The sequence below is a fragment of the Rhizomucor pusillus genome (genome assembly GCF_041956525.1).
Source record: "Rhizomucor pusillus strain CBS 183.67 unplaced genomic scaffold VTP01scaffold_12, whole genome shotgun sequence".
NCBI classification, from domain to species: Eukaryota; Fungi; Mucoromycota; class Mucoromycetes; order Mucorales; family Lichtheimiaceae; genus Rhizomucor; species Rhizomucor pusillus.
Genome location: NW_027192154.1, coordinates 733,129 through 750,352, shown reverse-complemented (window position 1 = coordinate 750,352; position 17,224 = coordinate 733,129). Strand labels below are relative to the sequence as shown.

The 17,224-nt window shown below is 47.3% G+C and overlaps 9 protein-coding genes across 9 annotated transcripts; 7 read left to right on the top strand and 2 right to left on the bottom strand.

Moving 5' to 3' along the window:
- Positions 1–467: 467 nt before the first annotated feature.
- Positions 468–1,868, top strand: VTP01DRAFT_2282 (uncharacterized protein; the record flags this gene model as incomplete). Its single annotated transcript, XM_069380726.1, has 4 exons — positions 468–686; positions 761–1,044; positions 1,101–1,791; positions 1,854–1,868. The coding sequence occupies 4 exons, from the start codon at positions 468–470 to the stop codon at positions 1,866–1,868; spliced, it is 1,209 nt and encodes a 402-aa protein (XP_069237785.1).
- Positions 1,869–2,142: 274 nt separating this feature from the next.
- On the bottom strand, positions 2,143–3,550 carry VTP01DRAFT_2281 (uncharacterized protein; the record flags this gene model as incomplete). The annotated part of the gene is made up of 3 exons (XM_069380725.1): positions 2,143–2,563; positions 2,633–2,912; positions 2,968–3,550. The coding sequence occupies 3 exons, from the start codon at positions 3,548–3,550 to the stop codon at positions 2,143–2,145; spliced, it is 1,284 nt and encodes a 427-aa protein (XP_069237784.1).
- A 555-nt stretch (positions 3,551–4,105) lies between these two features.
- Positions 4,106–4,956, top strand: VTP01DRAFT_2280 (uncharacterized protein; the record flags this gene model as incomplete). The annotated part of the gene is made up of 3 exons (XM_069380724.1): positions 4,106–4,142; positions 4,202–4,565; positions 4,635–4,956. The coding sequence occupies 3 exons, from the start codon at positions 4,106–4,108 to the stop codon at positions 4,954–4,956; spliced, it is 723 nt and encodes a 240-aa protein (XP_069237783.1).
- A 200-nt stretch (positions 4,957–5,156) lies between these two features.
- On the top strand, positions 5,157–5,609 carry VTP01DRAFT_2279 (mitochondrial 54S ribosomal protein uL14m; the record flags this gene model as incomplete). Its single annotated transcript, XM_069380722.1, has 2 exons — positions 5,157–5,256; positions 5,317–5,609. The coding sequence occupies 2 exons, from the start codon at positions 5,157–5,159 to the stop codon at positions 5,607–5,609; spliced, it is 393 nt and encodes a 130-aa protein (XP_069237782.1).
- A 79-nt stretch (positions 5,610–5,688) lies between these two features.
- VTP01DRAFT_2278 (uncharacterized protein) lies at positions 5,689–7,511 on the bottom strand (the record flags this gene model as incomplete). Its single annotated transcript, XM_069380721.1, has 6 exons — positions 5,689–6,218; positions 6,292–6,612; positions 6,679–6,952; positions 7,038–7,059; positions 7,136–7,241; positions 7,325–7,511. The coding sequence occupies 6 exons, from the start codon at positions 7,509–7,511 to the stop codon at positions 5,689–5,691; spliced, it is 1,440 nt and encodes a 479-aa protein (XP_069237781.1).
- A 650-nt stretch (positions 7,512–8,161) lies between these two features.
- On the top strand, positions 8,162–10,149 carry VTP01DRAFT_2277 (uncharacterized protein; the record flags this gene model as incomplete). Its single annotated transcript, XM_069380720.1, has 7 exons — positions 8,162–8,263; positions 8,340–8,476; positions 8,912–9,158; positions 9,229–9,292; positions 9,393–9,463; positions 9,536–9,592; positions 9,670–10,149. The coding sequence occupies 7 exons, from the start codon at positions 8,162–8,164 to the stop codon at positions 10,147–10,149; spliced, it is 1,158 nt and encodes a 385-aa protein (XP_069237780.1).
- A 1,266-nt stretch (positions 10,150–11,415) lies between these two features.
- On the top strand, positions 11,416–12,447 carry VTP01DRAFT_2276 (uncharacterized protein; the record flags this gene model as incomplete). Its single annotated transcript, XM_069380719.1, has 1 exon — positions 11,416–12,447. The coding sequence occupies one exon, from the start codon at positions 11,416–11,418 to the stop codon at positions 12,445–12,447; it is 1,032 nt and encodes a 343-aa protein (XP_069237779.1).
- Positions 12,448–12,890: 443 nt separating this feature from the next.
- Positions 12,891–15,028, top strand: VTP01DRAFT_2275 (uncharacterized protein; the record flags this gene model as incomplete). Its single annotated transcript, XM_069380718.1, has 4 exons — positions 12,891–13,488; positions 13,544–13,638; positions 13,702–14,856; positions 14,945–15,028. The coding sequence occupies 4 exons, from the start codon at positions 12,891–12,893 to the stop codon at positions 15,026–15,028; spliced, it is 1,932 nt and encodes a 643-aa protein (XP_069237778.1).
- Positions 15,029–15,487: 459 nt separating this feature from the next.
- VTP01DRAFT_2274 (uncharacterized protein) lies at positions 15,488–17,195 on the top strand (the record flags this gene model as incomplete). Its single annotated transcript, XM_069380717.1, has 5 exons — positions 15,488–15,717; positions 15,788–15,851; positions 15,919–16,219; positions 16,278–16,680; positions 16,742–17,195. The coding sequence occupies 5 exons, from the start codon at positions 15,488–15,490 to the stop codon at positions 17,193–17,195; spliced, it is 1,452 nt and encodes a 483-aa protein (XP_069237777.1).
- Between the last annotated feature and the right edge of the window lie 29 nt (positions 17,196–17,224).

Here is a 17,224-nt window from a genome sequence, read left to right as displayed (position 1 = left end):
TGGCAAACACAACTTCTAAATTGTCAGCATGCGACTTCAGTATTGGGTGGGTGCGACTTTGATTTTGGGAAAGAGTGTATGATATATACATGCATCCCGGCTTGCAGCACACCAAAATAAAATAAGAAAAGACATGATTGAGCACACAGGATAAAGGCCATGATTGCAAGTAGAATTAGAAGGCTAAAATGGATCCATTATCCATTTCGCACTGCTTTGTTACTCCCGATAGATATGACGATTGATGATGATGAAGAAAGGATTTAAGAACTGGACTGAGTTTTACCACTGTAATCATCCCTCAAGATGTAATGTATCGTGTAGTTCCAGAAAGAGAGAGAGAAAGAATCTCTGTGTGTTTCGATCGCTCAGACTTTGCCACGTCGTCGCTGCCAATCAAAATTGCCGCTTTTTCAAGGCACTCGCCAATGCAATGCGGAGATACCTTTCATTCACCACTTTTCTCAATGGACGACAAGAAATGTGGACAAGTTACTCTGCAGATACGCTCGCCATCCCTCAATGAGACCTTGACCGTGACGATCGAGCGAGATTCCTCTGTGCGTTCGTTGAAGGAGCTGTTACAGAAATTTCACCCGCGCAAACCTCCTGCTGCCGACCAGCGCCTCATTTTCAGCGGCAGGATTCTGGACGATGCCGACGAGTTGGAGAAAGTCTTGGAAAAGGTAGGTAGAGAAAGAATGGGGGAAATACTGGATTGTGTGGTCAAAGAGATATGAGTTGACATTCCATGCGATAGACGGACTCGAATGCAACGCCTACATTTCATCTTGTCGTGAAACCTGCCGTTACTGCACGGTCAAAGCCTACACGTACAAAAGCCGTCGATAAATCGTCTTTATTCAATGCAGCCTCGTCTTCATCGTCAGCGAATGCTGCAGCGGTAGCATTCTCCTCTCCCTCCTCGTTTGAAGCACCACAACAGCAACGACCCCCGATCCCTGAAGAGCAAAGACCTCTAGAACCACCGCATGCATACCCACAAACACTTTTGCCTGGCGGCTACCAGGTTGTCGCTATAAAGTATGTGTTATGTTACTGTAGTGATTGCAGAGTAGATAACTAAAATGCTTATCTAGTGGACAATATTATCTCGCACCTGTGCTTGTACCAGCTTTCAATCCTCCTCCGCTTACATCTGTAAATCACAACGGTCACGCAACTGCAAACTCTAGGAATGCTTACATAGACAATCGATACTTTGACCAACATGCGCACAATGCTAGTAGTACTACTATTCCTCCGCCTCCGCCTCGTTCTCCTGTACAGCCAGCCGGGGCTGATCGGCCACCACAACAACAACCAGCAGCAGCTGCGGCGCCGCTTGCACATCGCGATATCAATGCACAGAGAGCAGCGTCTGTCTGGCTGGCTATCAAGCTGGGATTCATACTTTTCATATTGTGCCAAGATGCTAGCCTGGAGCGCATCTTGATATTCCACTTCATCGCTCTGGTTTTCTTCATGTATCAGACAGGACGGTTACGTTTCGTCGTACGACGTGTACGGATAGATGATAGGCAAAGATTCGCGCCACAGCAGCCTCAGCAACAACAACAACAACAACAACAACAACCCGACTTTGTTACCGGTCAGCAACGGCAGCAGGAACAACGACAACGGCAGGACACTGACGCAGTGCCTGAGCCGCCTACAACTTTGCTCGGAACCTTGAAACGTGGTCTTTATGCGTTTATCGCATCACTGTGGCCAAGCTACGGACGAGATGCACGCATAGCACAAGCTTTCAACAATGGTCAGCAGGATGCTGTAAGTGAAGTATGGTAGAATCATAAGCAAAACTTTTTTTACTCAACAAAATTGGGATTTAGTGGCAAGGATTTTGAAAAAGAAGAGAAGCATTAAGGAATGGATCTTGAGCATAGTGTACGCAATAAAGTTATATGTACAAAATGGGGGGAATTCTCCTATGTGCTGTGAAGGAAGAAAAAAACTTACTTATCGTCCGTGTTGCGTGTGTGTTGGGAGATTGTGTGTGCGTGTGTGGTGTCTTTTCTTGGTTGCTCGTCTATGTTACTGAAGGATGTATGTGTGGAGTTGGAAAACAAGTAATGAAGGAGAGACAGAGAGAGAGCATAGCGATCACTACTACTGCTGCTGCTACTGCTGCTGCTGTCGTTGGATATCACGGACGAGCGTAACGATGCATGTGATATCATCTACCTTTCCTCCGCGATAGTTGCTGCCGTGCGCCTGGGCATCTTTAGCCCATGGGCTGTCCCGCTTGGGATCCAAACTCCATCGACGTGCATTGTCAGTGAGCGTCTTTGCGAGATTTCGTACGGCGGCTGCTACTTCTTCGTCTGATACTTCCATTGTCGGTTCCAAAATATGCCGCATGTTTTCATTCACGGTACTGAGCGTGTCGTGATGGAAAACGTTGTCAAAATATCCGTCGGTTGCTAGTACAATGATATCGTTGTTTTTCAGGAAGAATGTCTTGCGGTCAGCATCTTTGGGCATATCGGTTACAAAGCTGTCCCGATCAGGGTATGTATCTGGTACCACGGTCAGCTGATACCTGTTGTTATTATAGTTGTTGTTCTTTAGTCTTCTGCGGCATCCATCATCATTCTTATCATTTACTTACGGGCAGTTGAAATAGTGCTGTTGGCTGGGGCTCTCGTACACAATCTTCTTGTCACGTATCAGCAAGAACGCGCTGTCGCCCAGATTAACGCTTGTCATTTGGCCGGTGGTCTTGCATAGGTTCAAGATACAGGCGGTGCTGCTGCCGGCTGCGACTTTGCCGCTTCGACAAAGTTGATGGAATGCGGAGTCCAAGATCTGCAGTGCATCGATGGGAGGCTGCTGCTCAGACTTTTTGGCGATCCCGGCTGCATTGTTCATTAAGGTCCATGAAAAGATGGCTGCAAATAAGCGTGAGTACAAAAAGTAAAACTTGAGGGTGAGGTAAATATTTACCTGGATCAACGCCTGCATCTGCCCAACCGCCAACGCCGTCCGCGACGCCCAACGCCATGCCGTAAGGTGTGTAGGTGTGGAAGAAGGCATCCTCGCCAGCATCGACGTTGCCCACCTTGCTTCGTTTCCAGTACGGAACCTTGTCTTGAGATTGGCGTTGCCGCGGGTGACGGTTCTTTGGGTGCCAGGCTGCATGCGCAACAAACTGGAAACAGTCGACGGGAGCAGGCGGTTTTTCTTCAGCGTGTTGTACACTTTCGGGTATGGAGGCGGTGGACGTTTTCTTTTTGAGGACTTGAGCGTCTGCGTGTGCTTTTAAATAACTGCCGGGAGAGAAGGCGGGTGTGTGATTAACCGCAGCTGCTGCTGCAGTCGCGGTGGCCGTGCTCGCGTCCAGGAAGGAAGTGCTGGAGGCAGGAGGCGAGGAGGAGTGTGGCTGCGATTGGGAGGTAAACGTCAGTAATCGATGGGCGTTGAATGTGGGCCGGAGGTAGGCTAACGGAGGAGCAAGCAGGGATTTAGTAGAGCCCAAATGGGCAATCTGAGACAGAGACGTCAGTCGATGTATGTAAGATCGAGCCATTCGAGCTATTGTTTGGCCTTGGAGAGTGTGCGGGGGCAAAAGAGACAATGATGGGTTGCAAGAAAAATGAAAATCAAGCGCTCACGGAGTCTGCCGCCCGGTTGTCCCGATGAATCATCGTCATTCGCCGGGCTGCGTGATTGCCCATTTTCCCTTTGCCGCTGCTTCAAAAAGCCCTCTTCTGCCATCAGCATCTTCTCGTTATAAAAATAGCGCAATACAGTCTGAAATTTATTCCTCCATGGTAATAGCGGAAAAAGGAAAAAGCGAAGAAAAGAGATAAGATTAAAAGTAAAGTATGTAGCACCATCAGGTTTGTGCATGTTGTAGAATCGTGCCGATGCACCCTAATCTCAATAACCTTGGGCCAGTGACCACCCGTCCGGAAGAAGCTTATAGTCCAAACACGTTTTTCTCTCCAAAAGATGAATGTTTTTTCATGCATTAAGCGTCAATATGCTGATTTTAATCATCTTGACTTACCATTTTCCGGGGCGGTCCTTGAACTGCAGTTGATAGCGGTGCCTGGTCCCATATTCTTATGTTCTTTGAAGCATGAAACTCGTTGGCCTGACCGGCGGCATTGCTACAGGTACATTATCAAGGAACAGCATTAACAATCTTGCTGACCAACAACAAAACACTTGAAAGGCAAGTCGACGGTGTCGCGGCTGTTGCAGGAACATAACATACCCATCATTGATGCCGACAAGATCGCGCGGGAAGTAGTCAAGCCTGGCAAGATATCCAATCGCCTTATACGCAAGCATTTTGGCGACGAATATATGCTACCGGATGGCAACATTGATCGTCAGAAAATCGGAAAACTTATCTTTGCCAACCCGGAGAAGCGGCGCTTGCTCAATCAATGCACGCATCCTTACGTAAGGCGAGAAATGTTAAAGCAAGCATTCTTGTACTGGCTCAAGGGGTCAGATGTGGTTGTATTGGATGTACCTCTTTTGATCGAGAGCGGGATGGATAAACTAGTCGGCAAGACCATTGTTGTCTACTGGTATGTGTAAAGACTGAACAAAAACATGGAATTCAGTGATTAACAGCTGCATCCTTCTTGGTTGAATAGCTCTGAGGTCCTCCAATTGCAGCGACTCATGAAACGAGATAACATTTCAGAACAAGATGCCAATAATCGTATCAAGTCTCAAATGCCCCTTGCGGACAAGGTGGCGCGGGCAGACATTGTAATTGACAACTCGAGCGATTTGTCACAGCTCAAGATACAAGTTAAGAACGTGGTTTCCAACATACGGCCATCGACGCTGACTTGGATGCTGGAATACGCTGGCCCGCCAGCAGCTGTGGTGGGACTCGCTGCTGCTATCAAAATGTACTTACCTCGGTTACTGCTATATCTTGGAGATAGAATTGCAGAGTACCGGCATTAAGTCTTGCTTATTCTGATCCAACAACAGTCTCTTACCAGTATTTGTAATAATTTAACTGAAAAAAGAAATCTTTGTATAATCATCGGTTCTTCCAACAATGATACGGTCTCACTGCGCGAATTGAATTTTTTGGTTTTCTGCGGTGGAGAAATCCGGGCCATCAACATATTGTTTACACAGACAAAAGACACTTTACAAAAATGATTGGACTCAAGGGCACCTTGAATGTCATTGACAACTCTGGTGCAGTTATTGCAGAGTGCATTCGAGTCATGAATGGCGGTCGATTTGCCAGAGCTGGTACGCACATTCAGTCTGCAAAAGGTTATTGATCTCGGGTTTTGACATTTGTGTGCGCAGGCGACGAAATTGTGTGTGTAGTGAAGCGAGCGAAACCTATACCCGCGACGATGGTCGGTCAGGCAGCACAGATCAAGGTCAAGAAGGGCGACGTCAAGCGCGCCTTGGTTGTACGCACACGAAAGGAGATGGCACGACCTGACGGACGCTACATCAAATTCGACGACAATGCTTGCATTTTGCTTAACAACAAAAAGGAACCACTCGGCACTCGTATCTTGGGCGTTGTCGCTGCAGAGCTGAGACAAAAGAACTGGGTCAAGGCAGCATCCCTTGCTCCTCGCATTGTATAAAAACAACAACGACAAAACAATTCCAGAGCAGGCAGCCGAAAAAAAAGTTATAGTCTCGCATTATATATATACTATATAGCTATGCATCCTGTTGCCGCTGCTCATTACTGTGTACATTTACAGAACCTTCCGCAAACGACTGAATATTCAATAGATGGGCATGCTTCCCCACTTTCTTCATCAGTGTTCCTTCTTCCGCAAGTTCCTTTTTCATAAGCTCTTGACTCAGATGACACCGCCGTGCTTCTTCCTCGTCCACATCGGCAAATGGATTGCCGTGCCACTCGGGCCTTCGCATACGCTGGCGGAACGTATCTGCAATCATCAATGCGTCTGTTGAACTGATCGGCGGTGTAGGTGTATCTGAGGTGGAGCGCGCCGAGATCTGGCTGGCGTTAGGGGCTGCAGTAGAAACGGCTGATTCGACTTGGCTGTTGATTAAACAGTTGGAGGAGTCTGGTGTGCGGATGGTTGGAGGAGCAATGAACCCGCTGCTGTTGTTCCGTTGTTGTTGTTGAGGAGCTGAAATGTGGCTCGTGGACTTGTCTTGCAAAGGAGCAGTTTGCGTATCGGTGCCTGGAATGGAACTATTGACTGGATAGTGGCATGCTTTCAGAACCCAATTTCAGAAAATATCACAGACAAGAGAAAGTGGGAAACCACACTGTCTCGTTTTTCTTACCTGACGATGAGTGGCTCTTTTTCTCGTCAAATACCATCTGGCGGTGGCGCATGGATCGTCTTGCAAGGACAATGGCAATGCATGCTCCAACGACGGCGACGCTGGCAGCAGCGACGACACCGATGATCCATGGTTCCACGGTTTTTGATACCGAAATATTACTGCTACTGCTACTACTACTACTACTACCATCGTTGTCGTTATTATCAACTTGTGGTGGATGGGCATTGCCGTTGCTACTACTGCTGCTGTTGGGCTCAGGAGAGGAGGAGGACGCGCTGGATGGTGCCGACAACGTCGTTGTCGGCAAATCAGGAGGTTCTGTTATCGTCCATCAAACAGATCAGTTGCGATGTAATATGTACTCGAAAAGACAAGGAGACTTACGAGCGATCGATATAGTAACTGCCTGGGGATAGCTTGAATCTCTGTTTGTTAATTCACGCTCGGGATCAATGGTAGCGCCGAGAATGTAAACAAACGCCTCATGCTTTGCAGAAGCATTATTAGGTGGCTGCGATGATGATGATGACAGTCCAATGTAAAACGAGTCGTCGACGAGTACTGGGAGTTTGCCCAGCGATGGATCGATATTTGTCCAATTCTTTATCATTTTGTTTTGATAGTTCTCGACCAGGTAAATATAGATATTCAAGGAGGTCTGTGGATTTGTCAAAAAATTACAATAGTCGACCAGTTAGAGATCGAGAACGATCCTTGACGCATGGATGGAAGAGTATACTCACTGCAGACACGTAGCTAGGATAGCTGCAATGGTTAAAAATTAGTTTGACGATTGGCGAGGATAAGTAAAAACGTTATGTACAAATATGCATTTCATTACCTAGGGTTCCAGATAATTTGGTACCAGGTCCCATTCTGCCATGTATCCCCTGATTTCGGGGCACATATCGTGTCACTGTTTCCATTCGCACCGCACTGACTCGACACTACGTGCAAACACAGTCAATGCTTTTCTTTATTTTTTTCTCGAGCATTGCAGTATAATTCACGTCGAATAACTTATATGTACCTTGCCGTCTATCAAGTGGGCCGTTACTATGCTGAGATACTGGTGATGCGCGTCGCTGCTGTCGATAAGAGGTCGGCGTTGCTGTGACAGGCTGTGATGCCGAAAGAAGGATAATGCAGGCGAGAACAACAACAGCAGCGTGTGACCAGCCCACACTGGAAAATGTTGTCCGAGATAACGAGCGCATATCTTTTCTTTAAAAACACGTATATAAAGTATAATTTTACAGAAGGGGTGAAGAAAGGGAAAGAAAGAATAAAAAGATGTGTTGTGAATACGAGATGCAATGAATGTTCGCTTTCAGAAAAGGAGCTTAAAGGTTACGTACCAGTAGGAGACGAGATTTATTAAGATTGCACCGCCTATATGCGGACTCGTCGTCTCCGCAGAGACTATTCATGGATATTGTTGTATGCATCATCATCATCTCTTATTCCTCGGAAGTACTAGTTTTCTCGCTTTGTTCGATCCAAAACTGTTCATGTATTAGAGAAACAAATCTGAATAGTACAAATCTAAAGAGCATCGTAATTATGCTCGGAACCCATGGCACATACATGTATGTATGTGTCTCCAGAAGCACAAAGGGGTACTGTAAGCTGCAGAAGGAAAATGAAACTAGGGGCAACTCTACATTTCCGCGTTTGTTATCATCATCATCCCTCTCCACAGTAGCAAAAACTTATTATATACATATTTCACAACTTGTGGATCGAATGTAATATATGAGCTGCTAACGAAACCGTTGTAGCCATCTTTTTTGCCCGCGGAATTGCCCAGTGAGACGTGTCAAAAATGCAGCAAGCTTGACCGGAGTTGTCGCCTAAAATTTCAAGGATGCTTTGTGTCCCACCATTCCTGTCGTCTCGCACTTTTTGCCAAAAGATCCCTGTGCACCACCATCAGGGTACAACAGCAGCAGCACCAACAACAAGAGTAGTGAGTGGCAGTCTACTACTACACACGTGCAAAACGCTATTTATAATTCCATAAGACTAAAAGAGGTGCGAGATAGGAGCTCAGTAAAGGACCCGCCATGATTACCGACTACCAATTGTCGCTGATCGCCAACGCGTTGGGTGTCACCACCATGCTGTTGATCGTCGCATACCACTACATCTCTGTCAACACTGATACCAAGTCTCCTGCCCAGTAAATACAAATGCCATGTCTTTCTCTGCGAGGTCCCGTGACACTTTTTTGTTTGCCAGCAAGCAAGCATGAATGGACATATATACATATATATATATATCTCAAATAAACACAGAGCACAATGCCAAGAAGAGGAGTTCCTCGGGGAAGGGGTGGTGCAAAAAATAAATAGTCAAGGAAGGGGTTGAAGAAGAAGGAGGAGGAGGAGCAGAGTAAAGGAACGCACGCACGTCCATGAACGCGGTATCACTATTTCTTTATCTGTTTATTCTCTTCTTTTCCTCTCCTCTTTTCCTTTCTCATTCTCTTTCTCTCTGCTTCTTCTTTCTTACACATATATTGAGTCTTGCTTTCGGTGTCTTCTGCACATGTAAAAACAGCAGTGGCCATGTTGTGTCAAAACGAGAGCGGCATTTCCTTGCTCGAAAGTAATAGCCCAGTCGTCGATTCGCGTTACTCTCGTCTTTCCTTTCAATCTGCTGACAGCAAAAAATCTTACAAATACCGTGTCTCATTCGATAACGTGAGCAACATTGCAGCCAAGCCCTTGATTTCATATACGCTCCGCACAGCAAGTGAAGGATACCAGACAAGTAGCTCGCCAGTTGGACGATTGTTCATGCTTATTATCGACGATCACAGTTGCGACGAGGAGATTGAGAATGTTATTCGATACGTTGCGGTACGTCGCCGCTGGAAGCAAGACGAGAGAATCATTTCTGAGAAACAACTGCTCATACATAAATTATTAGGATCTGGTCGACAATGGCGATGAAGTTGTGCTAGTGGGCATGTACCTGTCATACCAAACCCTAGGTATATAAAAGAGAAGCAATGTGTAACAAGAAGAAAAGAAGAAAGAAAGAAAAATAATCAGCTGAACTGATCGTCAGAATATTCCTCATCGTTCCGTTAGATTATTGTCATCCGAAGCAGCTGGCTACAAGTTTGCTCAAGCGTATATTAAATGCACAACATGACGATAAGGTATGTAGATCATATGAATTTAACGCGTTAAGGCACCTGACGCAATGGAAAAACAAACAAATACATATTTAGATCAGCGTGACGGTTGAACTGGCGTTTGGGAAACCAGAGCATGCATTGAAGACAATGGTTAGTTAGGCCGCAATCCAAGAAAAGAAAGAATGGCATGGTGGGCTGATAATGATTGATATTTATAACAAGCGCAGGTCCAGATGTACGAACCGACCATGTTGATCATTGGATGCCGGAAAAAGCGAATATCGATATTCTCGACCAGCCTGACGACGCTTATCCAGAACAGTCTAAAGAACCTTACTATTCCCGTCATATTCGTCCAGCAGTACCAATGCGCTAGCCCTACCACCATTGCGGAGGAACAAAGAAGCGATGACGATGACGATCCAGGCTTTCGGTCACCACCATCATCATCGTGCAAAAATCCAAACGCCACCGCCGCCGATGACGATAATACATGCAGAGGCGGCCACCGTCGATCCTTGACAGTTTCCTCCTCGCCTCTTCCGGACCTGTCGCACCACCATGCAGAGTTGCGCAAGGCGACGACACATCACCAACGCAGTTTTAGCAACAGCAGCGCCAGCAATATCATCCCAACAAACAGAATCTTTGCAAAGAATCTAGGCTTCCAACAAATAAGGCGGAGGTTCACTCTCCTGAAGAAATAATAGTAGACTTGTTCATCCTTCATACACTAATTACGATAAATGCTTGTAATCTCCAACAATCTAATCTTCTGCAAAAGTCAGCGGGGTTGCTTCTATTCATAGTAGATACATAGTTTTAGTCTGCTGGCTGGTGGTGGTGGAGCCCACACCCGTCGGGAAAACTTTCTCTTCGAACGAGCGTCGATCTCGGTCTTCTGATCGATGGTCCTCGGTGTCACCATGCAACTGTCGCGATTTTCATGCGAATGGTCTGGTCTCGACACTTTATCCCTCAGCAATCCTTGGCTCTAGGCCCCCATATTATATATCTCGATTACCAGTACCGCCGGTGCAAATGAAAAAAAAAAGAGTTGGTCGACGTGGGTACTAGGAGGTACTAACAAATAAACTGCGCTCAGGCACGTGGTGATGGGTACATCAATATTTGCTGTTTTGTTGACTAGTAGTATACCGTTTTTGACTCTTGCTTGTTTATTCTTCGTCTAAATATGTCTAATAAAAGAAAGCTTATTCTAATTTTACATGACTTTGACGCGAATGGCTGGGGCTGTAAATCATGCGACATCCACAAAATGCGCTGAAGCCATCCATGTGTTGAATGGAAAGTCTGCATATTTAGTGTCTGCAAGAACGTGCACTGGCGCGATGTGAATAAAAAAAGAAAGGAGGATCCATCGTGCATTGGTCTCTACCGACAAGACTGGCCACGGTGCTAAGGTTCTGGAAGGAGGGCGCTCACAATATGTAATCAGATCAATAATAATTTAGATCCAGATTGACTGGTTTCTACCATGATCCAGGTACGCGTGACAGTACGCCAAGACATCGCGGGTAGGAGAATCACTTGAGAAATGAGCTATAAGTTAGCATATGAGGGCACCAGCAGGGGGAGTGAGAAGCTAGTTGTTTAAAGCAACTCTTGCAAATAATGATTCTATAAAAAGATTCTGTGTATGTGAACGGGGATGTCAGAAACTTTGCCATTTTTGCAATGGGGGATCGACAGGGCAAAACGGGCGGCCAGTATTAACAGCAGCAAAACAGTAATAATTCTGATTGACATCATTTTCCGCGCTAAAATTTTGGGTCCAGTATTAGTAGTAGTCTATGCCTTTGCTTGGCACGAGGAAACCACACCAGCGCTTTTGCGTCGAGACTCTTGGTACCAAGAGTAAAAAAAAAAAAATATAAATACGAGCGAGTATTCCTGTCGTTTTTTCCTCTCTCCAAGTTCTTCATCACTTTCCTTAACCCGAAACGAGAAACATGAAGGCATCGATCCTCACCTCCGTCCTCGCACTTCTCGCCGCTACTGCTTCGGCTCAACAAGCTTCTGCTGCTGGTGGCGGCGCTGCTGCTGCTCCTTCTGGCGGTGGTGGCCAACAGCAACAAGGCGGCGGCGGCCAAACCGGACCTGTTTCCATCACTCAACCCACTCAAGGGGCCGTTTGGCAAGCAGGCTCCCATCAAACTGTCAGCTGGCAAAACCCCCAGCAAGGTATCACCAACCTCGTCATCAACCTTATGCAAGGCGATCCCAACGCCCTTCAGCTCGTCCAAGCTTTGGCACAGAACGTCGATGCTTCCTCTGGCTCGACCCAAGTTGAGGTGCCTTCCAACGCTACCGACGGCAACCAGTACTCTTTGGCTGTCGGTTCTGATCCCAACAACATGGCTTACATTGGCGGTTTGAGTATCACCTCCTCTGGTAATAACTCCACCTCTTCTGGCAGTCAACAAGCTTCTGTCGCTCCCTCTGCTTCTGCTTCTGGTTCCTCTGATGCTTCTCAACCTTCTGGCTCTGCTAGTGCTGGCGGTGCTGCTCCCGGTGCTCAAGATCCTCAAGCCGGTGCTGGCTCTCCCTCTCCCGATGGTCAAGCTCCCGCTGCTGGTGCTGCTGGTATGAAGAAGCGCCAAGCTGCTGGCGGTGCTGCTGGTGGAGCTTCCGCATCTGGTGCTGCCGGTGCTGCTTCCGGTGCTGCTGGTGCCTCTGGCGCTGCTGCTTCTGGCGTTGCTTCTGCCACTGACGCTGCTGCTTCTGGCGTTGCTTCTGCCACTGACGCTGCTGCTTCTGGCGCTGCTTCTGCCGCTGACGCCGCTGCTTCCGGTGCTTCCGGCGCTGCCTCTGCTGCTTCTTCTGCCATGGGCGGTTCTGCTACTGGCGGCTCGTCTTCTGCTTCTGGATCCGACTCTGGCTCCTCTAGCTCCTCTTCCTCCATGTCCGAATCTGGCGCCTCCAAATACGTCGCCTCCACCTTTGCCTTGGCTGCTCCTTTGGTTGCTGTCCTTGCCTTCTAAACTCCCTCAATCTATTCTCCCTCTCTCTTCTTTTTCTATCGATATTGTTGTAAAACTCCACATCTTTCCGCCTGATGCCTTCTTCTTTTTCTTCTTTTTGTCCTGTTGTAGACAATTCAACAAATAAACTTTTTGTACCATATGGATAAATCTTTAATTCAATTTGTTCTTTTTTCTCGTTAAAGAAGAAAATGGTTCGAGTTCGATTTAGGTCCTGAATGTTGAGACAGTAATTTCTTATGATCCCTCTATACAGATAGCTTGGTGACACGTGTAAACTCAAGCCCTGTTTGAGTTGATACGGAAGCTTCTTCATCATATTTGTTTGTGTTGAAACCCTGGAAGAAAATCACCGAGACCAATATCTAGAAAAGTACCATAACACCCTTTTCTGTTTGCCTTGTATACAAATACATAATTATCTATCCTTTTTGATTTGTTTGATGGCATCATCGACCCATTTGCAATATGCAAAATTCGCCACGATATCTCGACTCCTGGCATCCATAGTAACTGAAAAACTAGTCCCGGCATACTTTATTCCACTCAATTCAATGCGTCACGCGATTGGAGCTTGCGTTTCGCTTCGATCTGGCCGTCAGCAGCTTTCTAACGTCGATGATATCTTGGCTGTCGTTGCGCTTCGCGGGATTCCCATCATTGGGTCATCGCAGTGGTGTTTCCCGGCAGCATCAAACATGAAGATACCTCCCTGCCGTGAGATCAAAATACTACATCCGCAGGATATGATTCCACCGTTGCTGTACAGTCCAGTGCAACAACAACAACAACAACAACAACAACAACAACAACAACAACAACAAAGGAATGTTATTAGCAACAACGGTGAGGACCATATATCTACAGCCTTGAACAATACATTTGCTGCGCTTTTAAAAGAAGGCAACAATCCAACGACGTATTCTCTGGTGCCGGACGATGCCGGCAAACTCTGGGACAAGTTTGCAAAAGATTACGGTGTTGCAGATAAACTACGACAAGAGTTTTCAGAAACATTAGAAAGCTCCATTGAGCAGCAAAGTAAGAATGAAATCCAAACTATGGGAATTAATTATGTATTGACGATTGCATTTAGAGTATACCTATGACCACCCGCGGCCACTACCCGACTTGAATTCAAGCAGCCTCCAGTGGGAAATGTCAAACTATGAAGGCCACCCAACACATCCGGTATGTACAGTAAACTACAATCTAACAAAATTGTGTATCAGTTAACTATCATTTCGGAAAAAGTTCCACAAAGCGCGCAAGACAGTACCGCCTATGCCACATCTCGGGCCCGGCGACTACGATCTATATCGACCACGGGTCAGCCTTGTATCGTTTCCGCGTTCGCACATCCGGACCCGCGGTCCTTTCAAACGGCTTATTGCTCCCCTTGTAAAGGCTGCCACGGACGAACAACCGACAAAGAATACCATCTTTGTACCTGTCCACGAGCTGCAGCTAGTCAACGTCAAAGAACGGTTCAAGGAGGCTCGCGTCGTGCCTGGCCACGTCACAATGGATGCACTCGCATCCGTGCGTTCGCTCGTCGCTCCCGAGCTCCTGCCCGGCTTATCGCTCAAGCTGTGCTTGGGCATGAATATCACATCGGCTCTGCGAACAATCACTCCCTTTACAACCTACTTTGGCCCTGGATTTTCACGAAACGTACTGCCCCGATTGACGTACGATCGCAACATACTGGAGGTCGAGCAATCGCTTGCGTCGGCCGTGTATCGCCATCCTGACTCGGACGTGGCCAAGCACTGCAGCTGCATTGTCCGCAGAGCGGTCGAATACGAACAGAGTAACAACTATAATTATTCCACCTATGTCATGTGTGCAGTGCTTGGTGAGAAAATTCAACGACCGGATACTCGGGAAACGCTGCTGACGCATGTGTGGAAACTTGATGCAAGGCAAAAGCGTGTACGCTTCTTGAAAAGGTACATTGACGTTCTGCTACGAGCTGTGCTACCACCGTGTATAGTGAACGGCGTCGCATTCGAGGCGCATGGACAAAATATGCTTGCTCGGTTTGACCGCGAGACCGGAGAACTGACTGGATTTGCTATGCGCGACTTTGGTGGCATCAAGGTGCATCGTCCTACACTTCAGCGATCCTGCGGCGCAAAGCTCGACGTATTGCCGGACAGCGCGGTGGTTGCGCATTCTCTGGACGATGCATACAAGGTCTTGTATCATACGCTCATCCAGATGCATTTTCAGCATGTTATACGTGCTTTGGATCTACATTACTGCGGCGCAGGCTGGGCTATGGTCCGAGCGAAACTCGAAGAGATTATCCCTAACGATCATCCAATGTACAAGTGGTTCCTGGAACAAGAGACAATCCCGGACAAGGCACTCATCAGAATGAAACTCAATGGACTTTACCGCACGGTACGTAGTATGCTCGAGCATTTATATGTCGGGTAAGATTGTGATCAGCTGATCGTGGTATCATTTCAAAACCCACCGGTGCATCTAGTCTTTGTATGAGCAGGTTCCAAACCTGATCTTGTACGAACCGCCCAAGGGTTTCCGGCTCAAGGTCGATGATACACGGACATGACAGTCGCTAGACGTCTTCTTCGAGAAAGATGTACATAGTAATTTTGGGTGTATGCAAAGCGCGGATAAACATTGATGCCCTATTCATCTGAATCTAAGTGATATTAAGTTACCGGAGTCTTCCGCTTTCGAAATGCAGACATCCACGGAAGATGGGTACAATCTGTAAGCGTCCGCAGCAGCAAAGCATCCGTTCGCACCGTATGACTAGCATAGCTTTAAATCAAGGGCAATTAACTACAAAAGTTCCTGCAACAAAGCTTCAAGTGTACACCGGTGGTTGTACTCCAATCACGCGCTACCCCACAGAAGGTTTCTCACGCATCATGCTCAAAAAGGGTTTCGGAGTTACCAACCAGCTCGTTGTCGAGTTGGGTTTTGGGTTTCGGCTTTCTCTCTGGCAAAGAGGTACCTTTCTTTCTTTCACACACACACACTCACACACTTGCCCCCTTTCACCATGGCTGCTGCTGCGTCTCGCAAGAACGTTGTTCGTATTTTGGGCTTGCTCCAATCCGGAGCCAACAGCTGCCCGTGTCACTCGCACGCGCACTCGCACGTTCACCCCACTGCATCCTCCTTCTCGAGCCTGCTCAACTATGGCCGTAACTACGCTAGCGGCCAAGAGTCCACCGACTATGCCTTTGAAATGGCCGCTAGCAACATCCGTTTTGGTCCGGGTGTCACCAGGTAATGAATGGGATATACAGTCAAAAAGGCAGTCGAGATTGACTGAACTGTGTTTCTATTATTATGTCAGCGAAATTGGCATGGATCTGATCAATCTCAAGGCCAACAAGGTCGCTGTATATACAGATAGCAACGTAAGCTTTTGTGATATTATTCTATTTGGAATAAAGCTAGACATAACTGACTTGACCGCCTCCGTAGATTGCAAAACTGCATCCCCTAAAGGCTGTCGTTGAATCGCTTGACAAGAACGGCGTCAAGTATGTAGTTTACGACAAGGTTCGCGTTGAGCCCACCGACGGAAGTTTCAAGCAAGCCATCGACTTTGCTCGTCAGCATAACCCAGACGCATTCGTTGCCGTTGGCGGTGGTTCAGTCATTGACACCACCAAGGCTGCCAGTCTGTACCTCTCCCACCCTGAAGCCGATTTCCTGGATTTCGTAAATGCGCCTATCGGAAAGGGCATGCCAATCAGAAAGACGCTCAAACCATTGATTGCTGGTAATACAACTTACATAACAATATATTTTTCCATTCATCTAAACATGAAAATCTACAGTGCCGACCACCGCAGGTACGGGTTCGGAAACGACCGGCACTTCCATCTTCGACTATGAGCCTCTTCATACCAAGACCGGTATCGCGCACCGTGCTCTCAAGCCCTTGTTGGGTATCGTTGATCCTCTCAACACTCGAAGCATGCCTGCCAATGTCCACGCGTCCAGCGGTTTGGATGTGCTTTGCCACGCTCTTGAATCATACACTGCTCTTCCTTATAACGAGCGTTCCCCTCGTCCCAAGAACCCCATTGAGCGTCCAGCATACCAGGGCTCCAACCCCATCAGCGACGTCTGGTCTCTCCATGCCTTGCGCATGGTCATCAAGTACTTGCCTCGCGTATACAAGGACCCCGAGGACTTTGAAGCTCAAAAGCAAATGTTGCTCGCATCTACCTTTGCTGGGTAAGTAAATTATGCAAACGTTTTGTGCAAAATGATGATGTCGCTCACACACTGTGTAAAGTATCGGTTTCGGCAACGCTGGTGTCCACTTGTGCCACGGTTTGAGTTATCCCATCAGCGGCTTGAACAAGAATTACAAGCATCCCGGATACAACGTCGATCACGCCATCGTACCTCACGGTGTCTCGGTCGCTTTGACAGCTCCGTCCGTCTTCCGTTTCACAGCCCCTGCTTGCCCTGACAGACACATTGACGCCGCTGTCGCATTCGGTGCTGACCCCGCCACCATCAAGCCTTCCACTGCCGGCGATATCTTGGCTGAAAAGTTGACCCGTTTCTTGGAAGATTTGGATGTGCCGAACGGTTTGAAGGGTCTAGGCTTTGACAGCTCCATGATCCCACAGCTGGTTGAGGGTGCATTGCCTCAGCACCGTGTTACTAAGCTTGCACCTACCCGAGAGCCAGCTGCAGAGCAACTTGCAAAGATCTTTGAGAACTCCATGTCTAACTACTAAGCTCAAAACCAGAAACAATGTAGCAATTC